Source organism: Physeter macrocephalus, chromosome 21 (assembly GCF_002837175.3).
Source record: "Physeter macrocephalus isolate SW-GA chromosome 21, ASM283717v5, whole genome shotgun sequence".
NCBI classification, from domain to species: Eukaryota; Metazoa; Chordata; class Mammalia; order Artiodactyla; family Physeteridae; genus Physeter; species Physeter macrocephalus.
Window position 1 is genome coordinate 25594440 of NC_041234.1, and position 18068 is coordinate 25612507.

The following is an 18068-nucleotide window of genomic DNA, read 5'->3' on the forward strand; positions in this document are numbered from 1 at the left end:
GTGCTCAAGAAATACTAGCTATTGTTATTATTTATTATTTTTACTTCATAATTATCTCTTATTCCCTTTTACAAATGACAAAGCTATGTGGCATCAGTCAAGTTTTAGTCTCAGTTAAGAAGACACAGATCCTAGATACAAATTCATGTGTTCTGACTCTAAATTCAAGTTATTTCCAATACACCATATTGCTTCAACATGCTAAGAAGATTAAAGATGGAAGTTGGGAGTGGGAGTGATCAGAAAATTCTCTCTGCTCTCCTTAATCACTTACCAAAGATGCAGTGCTATGTAAATTCTACAGATAGAAGCTTGGTGGGGGGAGGGGAGGTACTCTATTTGAAATAGACATTCAGCATCCTTTATCTGTGCTTCCTCAACACTAACCTATTAAATCTTTGCCAAAACGTGCTGTAATTATTAAGCAAACATTTGCCCCAGTTAAAGGAGCTCATTGAGAACATGGATCAGATCATTCATTTTTTGCATTCCCAGAGTAGTAGAAACAAAATTTATGTAAAATTTCAAGCTCAAGGATATTTGATCAAAGTTACTTAGCCAAAGGGGCATTAGTGAAGATACCAAATCTATGTACTCATTTTATATTCTTGGGTCCTCTGGAGACAATGAACTTAAAAAAGTGAGACTCGCTGTGTGGACTTTTTAGGAAAGTTCATGCCACTACTGTCCTCCCAATCTCAGATGAGCTGAACTTCCAGCACACCAATACATACAGGGTCAATGTTTAAACAAACAAACAAAATGGCTGTAGGCTCAAATCATCAAGAACCTACCAATGCACATATGATTTTCCATTAGTGATTACTCTCGTTTCTGATCCTAAGATGAGATTGGAGGTTATAAATGCTAAAATTCCTTTGCTCTTGTTGTTTTTCTTTTCCAACATTTTTTTTTCTTCAGCTCACATGATGCTTATAGACTGCGGAATGTTTGCACACATTGTTTCTGAAGCTTCAGAGCAGTGGAATCAAAGCCTTCCAGGGCACGGAAGTTTTGTTTGTGGCAGGAAGAAAACAGATGAGATATAAATAGGTTTGGATACCCCAGGGATATTAATGGTCTTGCATGAAAATAAATACGTACGTCTAAGTAGCATGCACATTACTTTTATTCTTCTTCATCTTGTTTTCCCCCAAATCCAGTGTCACAGACAGTAGATCATTTTTAGCAATAGAAGAAGTAGACAGGAAATTAGAATATAATGTTTCTTCCTTATCACAGGGCACCAGAAGGGCACAGCTTAGAGTCTTGGAGTTGATACACCAAAGTTATATATAGCATTCAAATGATGATGAGAAACCTTTAGTGAATTTCAAACCAGACATGGAAGAGCTTCCATCTCATTATGATAACTTGCAAGTACTTTCTTTTTTTAAAAAATGTATTTATTTAATTTATTTATTTTTGTCTGCATTGGGGTTGGGTCTTTGTTGATGCCCGTGGGCTTTCTCTAGGTGTGGAGAGTGGGGGTTACTCTTTGTTGTGGTGCACAGACTTCTCATTGCAGTGGCTTCTCTTGTGGTGAAGCACGGACTCTAGGCACGCGGGCTTCAGTAGTTGTGGCTTGCGGGCTCTAGAGCACAGGCTCAGTAGTTGTGGTGCACGGGCTTAGTTGCTCCACAGCATGTGGGATCTTCCCGGACCAGGACTCGAACCCGTGTCCCCTGCGTGGGCAGGTGGATTCTTAACCACTGCACCACCAGGGAAACCCAACTTGCAAGTACTTTCTAACAGATGGCATGGCCCTCCACCTTTTTAGGTATGTTGGAGGGATTTTTAAGAATGTAGCTGGTACTTATTTGTTGTCAGCTGGACTTAAGATTGTCATCAACCAGTGTCCATACTGGCAACCACTACTCATCAGAGTTTGATGAACTAATGGATCAGAAATCCCTAATAAATTATGGACAAAAAGAGAGTGGGGGGGTTCCTGAGGGGCCTGAGAAAAGGCTAATTAAAGCTTCAACAGAGCTAACTGGGCAAGGGCAATGTTGGCTTTTCCCAGGTCCCAAGCCAAGAGTTGGGGTCAGGAGAGTCCTGTCCAAGCAATACTTAAGTATGGCAATGTTTAAGGTGGGTGTTCTGTCTCTTGTTTATTTCTCACTGCTAACTAACCTCTATCCCTAACTTTGTATGCTGTTCTGACATGAAAAACCCAGAAGCCAGACATATCTCTGAAATTTCAGCAGCTAGAGTGGACTGCATATGGCCCATTTCTGAGGACTGGAGAGAGAGATTTGGGTTTGACATTAGATCTTACTCATCTCAGCATGTGCTAGAGGTTGGTCCCAAGTTGGTTTCCCCGACTTGGATATTGGCATACAGGATGTTATTAGAGGGGCTCTTGGGAGCAACACCCATAGTAAGGAGGGGAAGGAAGAGGGACTGGGTGGAGGGAGAAGTCCAGCTGGGCTGAAGTCTCAGTGGTGCATCTCAATCAGATCCACATGGAACTCTGAAGCTGGAATGGCCTTTCAGAGTTGTCCTGAGTTGGGTCCAAATTGAAAGACCCCTTGGACCTCCACATATCAGCCGTTGGATGTGGGCCACTCCAGGAAGGAGGGGTGATCTTGAGACAAGTGTTTGTCTTCACCTGAGGCATTCTTGGGCAGGAGAGGGCTGACAGCTGAGGGCACTCTCAGTAGCTGTAATCCTAAAGGGAGGATCTGGATGGCAGATCACAGCAATCACCATGGGGTCTGATTGCAGTGCAGCCAAGTCTCAGCTCAAGCACCAAACCTAGCCTGTGATTTGAAGAGCATGCTGGCTCCTGGGATGCACTCTGCCCAACTGTGAGCAGCAGAGTTTGCCTTTGTTCAAGGCCAGTTCTTAAGGTAGGGCCCTGGCTGGCTGTGATTGATCCCAGAGCCCCATGGAGAGCTTCAAGACAGTGCTAACACAGCAAGAAGAATATTAAATAAAGCCAACAGTGCTTGGCACCATGCTAAGCCCTCTCCAGGTGTTACTTCACGAAGTCCTCACAACAACCCCAGGACGTAGGTAGTTTTGCATCTCACATTTGTTGAGGAAGCTGAAGGGACACAGGCAGGGAGGAAACCATGAGTCCCTCCTCTTCCCTCACTCAGAGAAGATGAGGAATTCAGGAGTCGTGGGTGGTCCCACGTGCACCACTGATCTTTCTTATTTTCCTGCATTGTCTTTAGGCTCAGATGCTCCCAGAGGACCAAAGTGCCTCCCCACACAGCTGGAAGAGGCAAAATGTCAGCCAGAGAGGGTGTCGGGGGCTGGTCTGCGGTCAGGCTTTCTGAGAAAGGACAAACTCTCCCCAAAGGATTTTCTGAGTTCTAAATACAAGAGCGGTGCCGGAATCAATTTGAAAACACGCTTCAATCTGTCTTCAATTTATGTTCCCCAGATATAAAAGGGAGAGATCGTGAGGCTGTATACAAATATCACTTCCCCTTGGCTTCATATGCCCTGGGTGACTTCTTGGTCTCTGGATTATGAGACAGAGGACCTTACTGCTAAGGTGAGGTAGAGGTAACCCTTTAGTTAGGCTGAAGGGTCTTTAAGACTCCTCCCAGCTCTAAAAATTTTATGTTGCTATCAAAGTCAATAATAATTAATAAAGAGAATTCAGAAGAAAAAAGAATTAGAAACACTCTGAGAGTATAAAGTGTCAGGTGTTCCTATAAATAACGGAATGCGGTTCTTACCTGTGGTTTGGATTAATGAGACAGAATTAATTCCTTTATTTCATAAACTTTTTTTTGAGATTTCAAATGGTTTTTGCTTTTATTTTATTTTATTATTTAAAACGTCTTTATTGCAGTATAATTGCTTTACATCGTTGTGTTAGTTTCTGCTGTATAACAAAGTGAATCAGCTATATGTATACATATAGCCCCATAAACTTGGCTGTGTCCTAGAAGTTTCAACACATTGTAAAATTAAAATCTAGACTGGCTTTATATCTAAATCCTGCTTGCTGCCCTCCCATTTCATCTCCTACTTTGCAGACTTAGTGGTGATGAAAACACCAAGGCCATCTTCAAAGAGAAGGTTACTTGAAGCAGCTGCCAGTCAAGCTTTGCTTTGGGGACTGTCACCTTTTCGCTTTGTCTTCACCTGTACCCCTCACAGCTCATGGTGCTAAAGCTTGAGGAGCCTTGGAGAACACACTGTATTTGACTAGGTAAATCATAGGCAAATGAGAGAATCCAGTTGGACAGGAAGAAGAAATTTCCAAGTGCAACTTCTAGCTCCATTCTTCAACATCTCTTGGGTAGAAGGCACTGTGTTGGGAGATATCAGACATGTGGCCATAGCTCCTGTCTCCAAGAGGTCCTCAGTCTAGTGGGAGAAAAGAGACAGACTCAGAAATGTCTAGCACTATTACAGAAATGATCAGCAGTTTAACAGAGGTAGAGAAAATGTGTGCAAATGAGAAAATAATAATAATGGCTACCATTTATTGAATACTTATTACAGGCCATGTGTTTTATTAACATCTTTTCACTTAATCATTCCAACAACCATACATGGAAGGCATTGTTATTATTATCCTCATTGGATGGTGCAGAAACTTGGTTCAGAGAGGTGACATGCTTTCCCTTGGGTCACTCAGCTAATTTATGGTAAAGCCTGGATTCAAACCTAGATTTTTTTTATTGAATATAGTTGATTTACAATGTTGTGTTAACGTCTGCTGTACAGCAAAGTCCTCAGTTATACACATGTATACATTCTTTTTCACTTTCTTTTCCGTTATGGTTTATCACAGGATATTGAATATAGTTCCCTGTGCTATACAGTAGGACCTTGTTGTTTATCCATTCTATATGTAATAGTTTGCATCTACTAACCCCAAACTCCCAGTCCATCCCTCCCCCCCCTCCCCCTGGGCAACCACAAGTCTGTTCTCTATGTCTGTGAGTCTGTTTCTGTTTTGTAGATAGGTTCGTTTGTGTCATATTTTAGATTCCACATATAAGTGATATCATATGGTATTTGTCTTTCTCTTCCTGGCTTACTTGACTTAGTATAATAATCTCTAGTTGCATCCATGTTGCTGCAAATGGCATTATTTCATTCTTTTTTATGGCTGAGTATTATTCCATTGTATATGTGAACCACATCTTCTTTATCCATTCATCTGTCAATGGACATTTAGGTTGTTTCCATGTCTTGACTATTGTGAATAGTACTGCTATGAACATAGGGCAAACCCAGATTTTTTTTGACTCTAAATCTTTCCCTGTCAATTACTATACTCTTCTGCATCCCCTAAGGCAAGCACCCACTATTCTAACTTAGGAGTTTGAGGTGTGGTTGGCACTGAATGTGGAGGAGTGGATAAAATATGCGGTAAAACGGGAAGACATATATTCTGGGCAAAACGAATAGCCCAAGCGAAGATGGAAATATGGACAAATCCTGGGACTCTGCGGGTGGCAGCAGGGATGCCCACTGCACCAGTGAGTGTGTGGATGTGAATTGGGGGGCTCAGTGTACAGAAATGTGAGGAAAGACTAGGGAAAGAGTTACATATGGAGAGCTGGGGAGAGATTGAATATAGCTGTAATCTGAATCAGGCAGCGTACCTGTGGAAGTTTCTCAGCAAACCTGTGCATTGTCCGGATATCCAATGTGATGAATTTTTGCAAAATTGTATACACTTTATACACACACACACACACACACACACACACACACACACACACACGGTAACAGTGAGGTCTGTCCCACAGAGAGTTGAGCTCAGCTAATTCAAAAGCTGTATGGTACGGCAGAGGTTCTCAAACTTGAACGTCCATAAGCATCCCCTGGGAAGCTTGTTCAAGCCCAGATTGCTGGGCACTAGCCCCAGAGGTGCTGATTTTGTAAGTCTGGGATGGGGCCTGAGAATTTGCGTTTCTAAGCAGCTTCTGGGTGATGCTGATGCTGCCGTTCTGGGGACCAAGCTTTGCCTGGCGTAGAGCGGGGTGTGCCTTTGCTGTGAGTGAGAGGTGAAGAGGTTCCACATTTGAACGTTAAAATCATTGCTTCCTGAGACCAATGTCACGTCTGTGTTCCTGTCTCCAGCTTTGCCCTCCCCACCCTGTTCCTTTCCAGGCCCCACCCTGTAGCATATGGTCTTTCAAAAACAGGAGTCTGATTGCGTCACTCTCCTTCTTAAAAATGTCCCTGGTTCCCTAGGCCTTAGCGTCGTAGGTGAAACCTTCCAGAGCCCTTCTTACCTCTTTAGTCCCTCCCGTTCTCCTTTATAGGACACCATATAGGTCCCTGAAACAAACCACATTGCCTTTGACCTACATCTGAAATGCCAATCTCCCTGGGCCCACCTCTCTTCATTTGGTTAAATTCCACTTCGCCTCCAAGTGTTATCCTCGAAATCAACTCCATGGGAAGGCCTTTTAAGACCTTGGGCAGTGCCCCTCGAGGGCCTCTGTAAAGTGCTCTTGCACCATATAGAAATGGTCTGGTGACAAGGCTGAGCTCTCCACTAATCTGGGGACTCCTTGAAGGCAGACACTGAGTCTTGGCACTTAGTGCATGAATAAACAAGTTGATAAATTACAATTGAAGTGGTGTCATTTCAGACCCAGCAAGAATTAACCATCATACCTGTTCTTCCTGGGGTAAAGGATTATGTGCTTTCTTAGAGTCTGAGCTACCACGGGAAAAACTCACTCACAAATAGCATAAGGAAATGACAACATGCCATTAATAACCCAGAAGAAGCTGTATCTGTTTTAGGATTTTTCCATCTGGGCACTACAAACCAGAAAAGCAACTGTTTTGCCTCCACAAAGAATGTATTTTTTTTAACAGCACACTTTCCAAAAGGACACACACTTTTTCTTCTGCTGCATTTTGATCTAACCTGATTTAATTTAAAGTTTGGAGATGGGGTCTGACCTTATCTATCAGTGGCTGAGCTGTTGTCTCATGGAAATACGGTTTGAAATTCATTAACAGAGTAGCCTGTATATTATAAGTTAGAAGCTCTGGGTTATCACTGATGCTTGCAATTGCTATGGAAACTGGGTTCATATGCACCTTTCAAAGAGTCTGCTTTAAATCAGGAAAGAAAAAAAAAAAAAGGAAAAAGAAGGCTCCTTGCAAGAATAAGATATTATTGTCCAGCATGCATAGGCAGGTTCAGTGATGCAAATATGCTTTGCCTACACAATGATAAAAACAATTTTTTATATTTTTAAGAGCTAATAATATATAACTTTATATTAGAGAACTGTGTTTATACTGGTGAGAAAAAACGCCTAAGGCAGCTTTCCCCCACCCCAGCCCACCACCCCACACCCCTGCCACAAACACAGACACACACCAGCAATTTTCAGTTTTCCCCAGGCTTTTTGCAGCCTGTATCCTTAAATCTTCCAAAAGCCCCTGCACATGCAGCTTCAGCTGCTAACGCCCAAGCGGTGTGGACACTGGCAAAGAGCTCAGCCTCTTCTACCCACACCCCATCGCCAACGAATGTGTATAAATGCTGCATCCTGTAGCTTATGGACTGACTTTTCTGTCTTAAAATGGTAGCACTAATTTGATCAAGTTTCTTATCAAAGATTTCTGCGTGTATTCTTCCTTACATTTGGGTTTTGGAGGTTCCATCCCTCATCTCTCTCCTTGCCCACATTTCCCCCTAATAATCCTAATCATCGAAGTATCGTATTGTGTTGGGCAAACAATAGTGTGAGCAGTCGTCAGAGCCCCTGGGGGAAAGTGTAGGCTGCTACCTGAGACTGGGGGACAGGGAGGCACACAGAAGTGGTTCCTAGGGATTAGCAGATACACACTACTATATATAAAATAGATAACAAGGACCTACTATATAGCATGGGGAACTATAGTCAATATCCTGTAATAAACCATAATGGAAAAGAATATATATATATATATATTTAATTGAAGTATAGTATACACTTATATAACTGAATCACTTTGCTGTACACCAGAAACTAACACAGCATTGTAAATCAACTATACTTCAATTAAAAAAAAAAAAAAGCGGCTCTTGAGTGGTGTGGTCCTACACGGGACATCACCTCACTGCCCTGTGACTCCTAAATCGTCTTTGCAGCCACCTCATTTTGTCTGCATTTGCTCTTCCCCACTCCTCACTTCTGTCTCCACTTGCCAGCCTCTCGCCAAGGGGGGCCTTCCCCAAAGACCTGATTTGTCACCACGGTAGCAGAGGAGTGGCAGGACTCTTAGACCATTTGTACAACAGACAGGAACTGGCTCAATGGCCCAAGAAAGCGACATAAAATTTTAACACAGTCGAAAAATCCAAGAGGTTTATGGTCTTGAATGCTGTCATTACTTTCTCAATATTTCCTACACACCTGGAGTCTCTCGTCCCCTTTTTTCTTTCCGTTCTCCTTTCCTTCTGTCGCGCTCCAGCCTGACGTGCCTCTCCTGCCACTCTCCTGGCCTCCCCCCCACCCCCTCCCCAGCCATCTGGAGGAATGAAGGGGTGAGGATATGCACCTCTCTCCCCGCAGCGCATACCAGCACCCTCCCTGACCCACGGTTTCAACAATGGCCCCAATGTTCCAGAAAAGGACAATACAGCTGCATAAAGCATGAGCCAACAAAAGGAAGCATATGGTTTACAGTTCACATTTTACATAACTGCTTCGCTTCTGAGACAGAGTATCTACAATTCCTCATTCCAATAAGATAAAAACAAAACTCTCAGCATTGTCTAGTGGAAAAGGATTCTTCAAGAATGCAATGCAGAACCCTTTGTTACTCCCCTCTATGTCCTCATCTCTCTCTGTTTACCTCCCCGCATGTGAATCCTTCTATGGTTTGCCCCCAGTCCCTTGTGTACTGCACTCCTCCCCAAGCCCAGCCAAGTGTGAGCTGGGCCTCCTCTACTCCTGAACCAGATCAGGTCTCAAGCGCTAGGCCCCCTCTGTCCTCACCTTCAGACAGGAGGACCTCACAAGAGACCAGAGCTCCTCTGAAGGCTAGTGCTCTCTCTGCAGGCATTTGGAAATCACTTCTTTGCTTTCCAGCAGTTACATGAGCTAAACCAGGACTCGTCCCTCTTTTAATACAGGCAGCCTCTTCCTCATAAGGCTTCATAAATGATCATTTCAGAACCATACAGGTCTCCCCCACTAGACTCAGACCTCCTTAGGGGCAGAGGTTGTATTTCATTCATCTTTCTCTCCCTAGCCCGGCTATCGCCTCTGACGCATGGCTGTACTTGGTAAATGTTTGTTCACTTGAAAGTGCAATTGACAAATATGCTTTCACCCAGTGGCATCTTTGTATGAGTGAATGTCTCAGGTTCCTGGCTGAGCACAGGCTCAGAATAGGGGATGGGAGGAAGTAGCAGGAGGACTTGGGGCTTGGGGCAGTGTGTCAGAGGGCACGGGCAGTTCCTACATTGGAGAACATTCTCCTTAGACCGGTTGTACTTCTCAACTGTACAGAAAAGCAGCCCCTCCTACACTATCAGGACAGATGTGTGTGCTTAGGGGAGGGTGAGGGGGGGGCCTTCCATCACCATCAAGGACCTGCATTGAGCCAGTGTTGTATGGTGGGGAAAAGACTGTGCCTGCGTCAGCCAGACAGGCCTGGGTGTGAATCCTGATTCTACCACCTAGCAGCTATAGACTCGGGCCAATTACGTAATTTTAATTATTCGAAATTTTCTCATTTCTAAAACAGGCAAAATACTGTTTTAAAGGATCGTTGGCATCATTGAATTTGATAAGGCTTTCAAAGCCCTGGTACCGAGTCTGACACATTGCATATACTCAATAAATGGCAATTAGTAGTAGAGGCCATGGTAGTAGTATTGCTTTAATTATTTGGTTGGGTGGAGAAGAGAACTATTCTCTTCCTCATCATTTCTTTACTAAGATTTTGTGTCCTCTTGATGACAGTTCAGAGTTAATGACTCATTGAGAGCTAGTCCTGACTTTTAAAGCTAGTGAACTTAAACCTCCATTCTTCTTTTTTTTTTCCCCCTCATTTTTTTTCTCCCCTCCCTTCCCAACTCTTCACTTCTGGGTACCTCTTTCTCTCCTTTCTCTTTTATAATCCCCCCCCATAAATATGCATAACCATGTTCTTCATTTACTCTAAGGTGTGAAGGGCTGAGAAGTACTACAGTGTTACTCCCTGGTGATATTTGCACACAAAGAACAAAATCCTTTAAGTGAAAATATTAAGACACTTTGAGTTCCGTGTTTGTCAAATTGAGGTTGTAATTTAAAGGAACCAATTTAGTGGCTCTTACTATCATTTTTTAAAATAATATCGTGCCTTATTACAACGTTTTTTAGTGTACTAATGTAGAGGGAAAAAAATGGAAACAATTTCAAAGTCTAGGGGGAAAATGCATTTGCTTTGACCTTCAAGTGGAAGTTACTTTTTTTTAGCAATCCATTTATACCATTTTCTGTCCCAGGTTTTAAATAGCCAGCCTGGCTGAATTTCATACTTAAAAATGAGTGAACAAATGGTAACATCAAGGGAGTTAAGCAGAGGAGGTGATGCTGATAAAAAGTTGAAACTGGAACTGAACATTTTCAGATTCCTTTTTCCAAAGGAAAGTCAAACAAATAATAAAGGTCCATTTTCTATGCATCTTAATACCGTGTCACTTAATTAGGAAATCATGATGTGGAAAAAAATGTCTTTCTGGATTACATTTGACTAGGGTACCAAAAGCACTATGAATAAAAGGAAAAACTGATAAACTGAACCACATCAAAACTAAAAACTTTTGCTCTGCAAAAGTGTCTGTAAGAGGATAAGGTACAGATTGTGAAAAATTTGCAAATCAAAGAACTCTCAAAACTGAACAGTAAAATAATCAAAAAATGGGCAAAAGGCATTTCACAGAAGAGGATATACAGATTGCAAATAAGCACATGGAAAGATGTTCAACATCATTAGCTATTAGCGAAAGGCAAAGTAAGACATCAGGACACATTTATAAAAATGACTTAAATAAAAAATAGTGACAACACCAAATGCTGGTGAGGATGCAGAGAAACTGGAATGCTCACACATTGCGGGTGGGAATGTAAAATGGCACAGTCACTCTGAAAAACATTTTGGCAGTTTCTTAAGAAACTGTAACTACCATGTGAGCCAGCAATTGCACTCCTGGGTGTTTATCCCAGAAAAGTGAAAACTTATGTTCACACAAAACCCTGTACATGAATGTTCATAGGAGCTTCATTTGTAATACCAAAACCTGGAACTAGTCCATATGTCCTTCGGTGGGTGAAAGGGTGAAAAAAACTGGTACATCCCAGATGGTTACATGCTATATGATTTCATTTATAGAACATTCTTGAAATGACAAAATTATAGAAATGGAGAACACATGTGGCTATAAAAGGGCAACATGAGGGATTCTTGTGGTGACAGAATGTTCTGTATCTTGATTGTATTGACGTCAATATCCTGTTGTGACATTGTACTACCATTTTGCAATACGTTACCACTGGGGAAAACTGGATGAAGAGTACACAGGATCTCTGTGTATTATTTCTCACAACAGCATGTGAACCCACAATTATCTCAGTAAAAATTTCAATGAAAACAAAATGGAAATACACACAAAACCTTTGGGCTGACGTCTGTCTGTGTACATTCAGGAACTATGATCATGTCACTGGTTGCACAGGAGTCAGTTGTGAGAAAAAAACCTCACTTGTTCTCTAAAAGCTAATTAGGACAAATGATGAACTCATAATAGCAAATTATTTAGCAGGCTGTAAACCAAAATGGTGTAGAAATGTAGCAGTTGGATTCTTTTTCCTGACTATAGCACTTCTGCTATTCAATCTATTTTCTCCACATATTAAAAGCCTGAAGAGGCCATGATGGTTGAAACAGAAGTGACATTACTGCAACAAATAAAAGAATATTTGAGAGAACGAAGAGTTTCTAATATTTTAACAATCTATGATACTCCATAAAGCCTTGTGCTGTGTATGCCCCAGGAGGACTGAGGAAACAAAGGGTGGAGAGGGTAAGACAGGTCTAAGGAACCACTTAGGTAATATTAGACTTTTACAGATAATTGAATTAAAATCTGCCCATCTAGCGCACAAAAACAAAATAGACGTTGGCACCATTTTAACCTGATAATCCATGGAAAAAGGACTATTTTTTTGTTGAGAAAACATTCAGTCATCTCCTTAGAAACACTGAAAGCAAATAAAGGGAAAATTTAAAGGTAAAAATGTAACAATAACTCTTATAATATATCCCCTCTCAATTAAACAGGCCAATCACCCTAAAGACAAGTATTTTTCAGCCTGAATATTTATCAGACTACATAACCCACTGTACCAATTGCATTTAGATTTTGTAACAAAACCTTTTCTATAAAAGCTAGTACAGCTAGAAGTGAATATAAATCAGTCCCCCTTTAAGCATTTAACACATCGAAAGCTATATGCTATGTACATTAACCAACAGTTTTCTCAAAGTAATGGGGCTTTAGACGAATATCAGAATCGGTATCTGTGGCAAAGAACCAGACAGAATAGCAAGCAGGGATTTTTCCAGTTAACCTGTTATTTTCTAAGTTTACCGTTTAATTATCGCAGTACAATTTAACTGATAAGTATTTCAGTACTTGAAGCATGAGCTCTACAGAACAAGAAGCCGCAGGTTATAGTAACAGGGTTTGGATCTGACAAACAATTGCAGCGTTGATCAAACGTTGTCTTCTCGTCGTAGAATGACTGGGTCTGCAGTTCCTCGTTGCTGGTGGGGCCTTCCTCTGATTCTTCCATGATGGTAGTCTTGTCTTGGCTGGCGGCATGCCAACTTTCTTTGTTTTCAGCCTCCTCCTCCTCACGTTGTAGATCTTTGGAAATCAGCTGTCTGGCCAATTTGATGTTCAGTCCTTGGTTGTAGTGAAGCTTCCTTTTCATTTCGAACTGCCGCTGTTTCTCTTGTTTGTCCAGGAAGATTTTGCTGGTGTGCGCCCCATCCTTCTCCGGCTCCCGCACTAGAGAGTTGAGCTCCGAGGTATCAGTGGTGGCTAATTTATTAGCTAAGCTGCCGAGGGTCATGGCTCCTTTAGTTTCGAAATCACTCTTTGCACCTCCTTCCTGTCCTCGTCCAGACCGAGCTGGCGAGTGCCGGGCTCAGTCATCTTCATGAAATCGTAGTCTCTGTACGCAGGGCGGTAGGTCGCCAGGAAGTTCGACTCATCGCACTTCTGGGACTTCCCGGCCCCGGTGTCACAAAGTCCAATGCGGGTGATGCCACAGTGGTCCCCGCCGCCATCAGCGCCGCCGTCAACGCCTGGGGGGAGGGGGGAGGGGAGGCCAAGAGGACCTATGTTTTTGTTTGTTTGTTTAATAGTGTAAGATAGGAAATCTGCCTTCACTGCACATGAAACGGAGAAGCACTGACTTGTGAATTTCTCCATCCCCTGTCTGTGTGCGGGCGGACCCTGTAAAACGTATTTCTCCCTGGGGGGTCACAGGCCAAAGTTTCAAAGCCACTCCTTGGGTTGGAAAGATTGGAGGCCTAGGGGCTAGAGGACCCTTCCTACCCTGCCCCTCGGTTAAAGGCCCCAATGCCCAGCCACTTACACTAGCTGGGAACTCCTCCCTCTGCACCCCCCCCAATCCTCCATGATCACATATTGTTTCTTCTCCTATCCAGCCCTTCGCTACTGGCTTAAATATTTCAAGAAAATATTTCAAGAAACTCCAATTCTGCCGCCACCCCGATTCAAGTCACCACCATCTCTGGTCGGGGTCACCGTCACAGCCTCTGAACTAGCCCTCACCCCCATCACCCCTCCTGCTGCCTTCCGACCTCTCATTCACCCTCTATTCAGTGTGGTCTTTTAAAAACACCGTCAAATCTTGTCGCATCTCTCTTTCAAACCCTTTAACGGCTGCCCATTTTCTTTCACATAAAGACTCAAATCCAGAAGAGGCAGAAAGCAGCTCTATGATGGGCTCCCCCGCACCCCAATTCTCTGCACCCTGCCTCTAGGTTTCTATGCTGGCCTTTCGGTTCCAGGAGCACTCTCCTCCCTTCCTGTCCCAGAGTTTTCCCCTGGGTTCTTCCCACAGCCTGCAATGCCCCTTCAGATCTCAGCTCAGTCATGACTGCCTTACAGGAGCCTGTTTCCTGACCTCCAAAGCAGATAGGCCTTCCTGTGCTTTCATGGCCTCTCTTATTGTCCTCGACAGCACTCAGAGTTGTGGCAATTATGTTTATTATCTGTGTACACTAGATGGTCAATTCCAAGACACAGGGGAAGGTGTCTGTTTTTCTCAATATTGTCTTCAGCTTCACAACATGATGCCGTAGCTGGCATATAGTAGGTGTTACCACAATATTTATGGAATGAAGAATAAATGATAGGTGACAGGTAATTGGAAGAGTGAGATTTGTGAGTGGAGAAAAGGGGGCTCCAGAGTTTTCACTGTCAGTTACAATTTGTTCAATCAGTCAAGTGAGGAAAAACACCCCACATGTGGAAGTTGGGGACTGTCCCAAAGAGTGATTTCGGAACATTCTGTCTTTCACAGGCCTCATGTTTCATAGGCAGTGACATTCTTCTCAAAAACAAAAAGGAAATTAAGATCCAGTTTCGCATTTTCCCCTCCAGGTAGCATTCACAAGAGGTTTTTTTGTTCCCCCTTCTGATGACATTTTGCTTCCTCTTCTCTCCCTCAACGTCTTTCTACATTTTAGAACACAAAAGCAAAAGCATGAAAGAACCATAAAACTTTTACAAGGGTCTTAAGTACCTTAAGTTCAAGTTGTCCTGTATTCTCCAAAGTCCTACTAACTTCAGGAGCTCTGCAATCACTTTAAAACTGTGTTATTCATCTCAGAAAAAGAATTTCCTGATACCAGTACTCTTTGAAAAAAGCTGTATTGTGTGGTAAGGGCTTTCAGGGATTCAAAAGCCGATCTTCAAGTCTATAGGAAAACCCTCTGGTATGTGAGGGGGAAAAAAACGAACTTTCATTATTCAGAAATACTCCAGGCTACTTTTTTCAAAAACCTGCCTGAAAGGCAGCACAGACCCGCACAAACACAATTGGTCCTGGCTGGCAGGCACAGAGGGGCTGTGCGTGTTTAGCTGTAAACAGGATGTTGAGGGAGACGCTGAAAATCCAAAAGCAAAATCCAGTGCATTGGGATTTTGCTTTTCCGTGTACACAGCACCCACCCCACATACTGTGATCTGAATATACAAGCTGTTCAAGATAGAATGAGTCAGCCCTCCCGAAGTTCTTGAGTTTTCTGAAATGCAGTAACACATTGCCGGTTCATGCTAGGGCAAGAGTACCGTCATTGTGACCTTCTGATCTGGGCCACAGACAAAATCTTTTAAAGAAATCACCAGGTATTACAGATCTCAGTTGCACATTATTTAAAAGTAATCTCTTTCACCTACCATTGGCTAATTATCTGCTTCATGAAAGTTGCCCTAAGAAAAATCCAAATTTTGAGTTTTTGCCATCAAGCTAAAAACTCTCAATCTAGTCACCATTACCACAAGCCGAAAAGTTAGAAAAGACCGGCACCCTTTCCAACATTCCTCTTTCTTTACACGATTCACTTGTTATTGCCCTAGGACAAGGGCTGAGCAGATAGGTCTGTGGTTCTACCACACACACACACACACACACACACACACACACACACACACACACACACACACGAGACTGACAAAAACTTTCCCAGTCAATGACACGTTATATGAAATTTAGATACAGACCTAGAAAGCCCTTCTTTCAACAAATATTAAGTGTGACCATTGACTGTATGTCCAGTAGGAGAACCTTCATTTTGAATGCACAAAAGTGAGGTTGTGCTTCAGTGGTCTTCAATGGGTTAATTTTTGATAAATACATCTAAATATGCATGCTGTTCTATCATCACAGTTTTAAAATACATTTAAAAAGTCACTGATATTTAAACTAACTGATTGGTAAGCCTGACGGTAGATCACTCCATGGTTTCGTTTCTTCCACTAAGAATCATTTCCCTTCCATGCAGCCATTCTCCAAATGCGGTAAATACAGGAATTGGTTCCAAAGGAGAACTAAGCCAGGAACCAAGAAATTCTCAACCAAAGGTTGGAACACCTAAGAAACCAAAAGCTACCATAAACAAGGAAGGTATCCCAGATGTCCTACTGGGTGCCATTGGTGAGAAATTAGTAAAACAGTGAGAAGCAGTCGGCTTTTTTGGGGACCAATCATGCTGCCAGAAGTGGAGATTAATACTAGTTCAGCCATGTAGCATCTGAAGGTGTACATCAGTCCACCCAAGAATCGTCCACAGTACTTGGAGAATTATGTTGGATATTGTGTAATATAAAAATAAAAGTGCTATTTGGTTTTGAATCTATGTTTCTCTCATATTCCAAACCCAAATTTCTGTTATTCTATTAAATATCCCTGCCTTAGATTGGGTTCCCTTAGAAGCTGACCCTGAGACAAGGACTCAAGTGCAAGTAGTTTACTCGGGAGGAGATTTGCCGAAAATACTGGTAGGGGATTGGGGAAGTGAGACAGAGAAGGGAAGGAGGCAAAGGATGCATTAGAAAAGCAGTTCCTACTGTAGGCAACTAGAGCTTAATGCTCCTGAGAAACTCTAGAAGTCAATGTAGAAGAGTTACCCCCATGGCCTACCTCCACCCCACTGGCCAAGGAGCTAGAGTATATTTATACATCAATTGCTTCCATCTTGACTTCAGGCCTGCTGGGAGAGGGGAGGGGCATCAATCCCTCGCACTCTGGATTCCTGATGGAGCCTGGGGAGTGGATGGCCATCTTACTGATGCATGCAGACTCGTGTTGGTTTCTTTCCTTCCCTGTTTCACAAGCCCTCTCCTGCTATCCTGCTCCCTGGGATCACAGTCCCAAATGAAAGCCTTTTTCTCCAGCTCTGCTTTTGCAGGAGGAACCCAAACTAAGAGAAGGATTGTGTACTTCATCGTTAATTCCTAAACAATCATTGGCACCTGTCCATATTCTGTGGCAGATGTCCATATTTCTGCAAAGTGGGTGAATGAACTGAGGGAAGTGAACAAAAACCTTTGAAAGGAAGAGCCTGGAAATATGGGCAGACCTAGAGAGGTTCAGTGAGACAATGGTTTTCCATCTTTTTCATTGTAAGTTTTAAAGCAGTAAATTTTTAAAATTTTTATTTATTTATTCATTTATTTTTGGCTGCGTTGGGTCTTCGTTGCTGTACGCGGGCTTTCTCTAGTTGTGGCGAGCGGGGGCTACTCTTCCGTTGGGGTGCGCAGGCTTCTCATTGTGGTGGCTTCTCTTGTTGTGGAGCATGGGCTCTAGGCTAGCAGGCTTCAGTAGTTGTGGCACGCAGGCTCAGTAGTTGTGGCGCATGGGCTTAGTTGCTCCGCGGCATGTGGGATCTTCCTGAACCAGGGCTCGAACCCATGTCCCCTGCATTGGCAGGCGGATTCTTAACCACTGCGCCACCAGGGAAGCCCAGTAAACCTTGTTTTCCAATTAAAATTTACATAGAATTACAGAATAAAAATTAGTAAAATTGGAGCTCAGAAGCAATGGAGTTTGTCTGTCTGCGTGGAGGTAGGGACCCCAGAATTCTCACTGCTTGGGATCTCAGAGGTCGCTCCTGAGGCATCGCAGGGACTTGGGGGGCGTCAATTGGAAAAGCACTGCAAGAGTCATTTCCCAAAGCAGTTTATCCCAAGGGTTGATTTTCTGAGTGATCACTTGTTTTGAGAATGAGGGTGAGGAGATTTTCTGCTGTAGTGATTCAGACCAGCGTATTCATTGAGTGCAGGTCACTAAGGAGACACGACATCAATGAGAATTTCTGACGTTACATAGTAAACATCAACTTTGCCCCCTTCCAAGAGGATAATCTAGCTTGGGAATGTTCAGTGAAGAAAAATGTCATCAGTGGGAATGTCTGCCAGGAGTTATATAGAAAATAATGGCAAAGATATCAGAAGGCAGGCCTTGCAGAAACGGGCTGAAAAGAAAAAAGAAAAGAAACGGGCTGAAGAGTCTGTAGTAGAGAAATGTTCTTCCTGCTCC

General features: G+C 42.9%; 1 protein-coding gene across 1 annotated transcript; it reads right to left on the reverse strand.

The window, feature by feature from the left end:
- Positions 1-12602: 12602 nt before the first annotated feature.
- Positions 12603-16975, reverse strand: PPP1R2C (PPP1R2 family member C). Its single transcript, XM_055081915.1, has 3 exons — positions 16817-16975; positions 13215-13302; positions 12603-13141 (listed from the first exon to the last, which is right to left on the reverse strand). The coding sequence occupies exons 1-3, from the start codon at positions 16973-16975 to the stop codon at positions 12603-12605; spliced, it is 786 nt and encodes a 261-aa protein (XP_054937890.1).
- Between the last annotated feature and the right edge of the window lie 1093 nt (positions 16976-18068).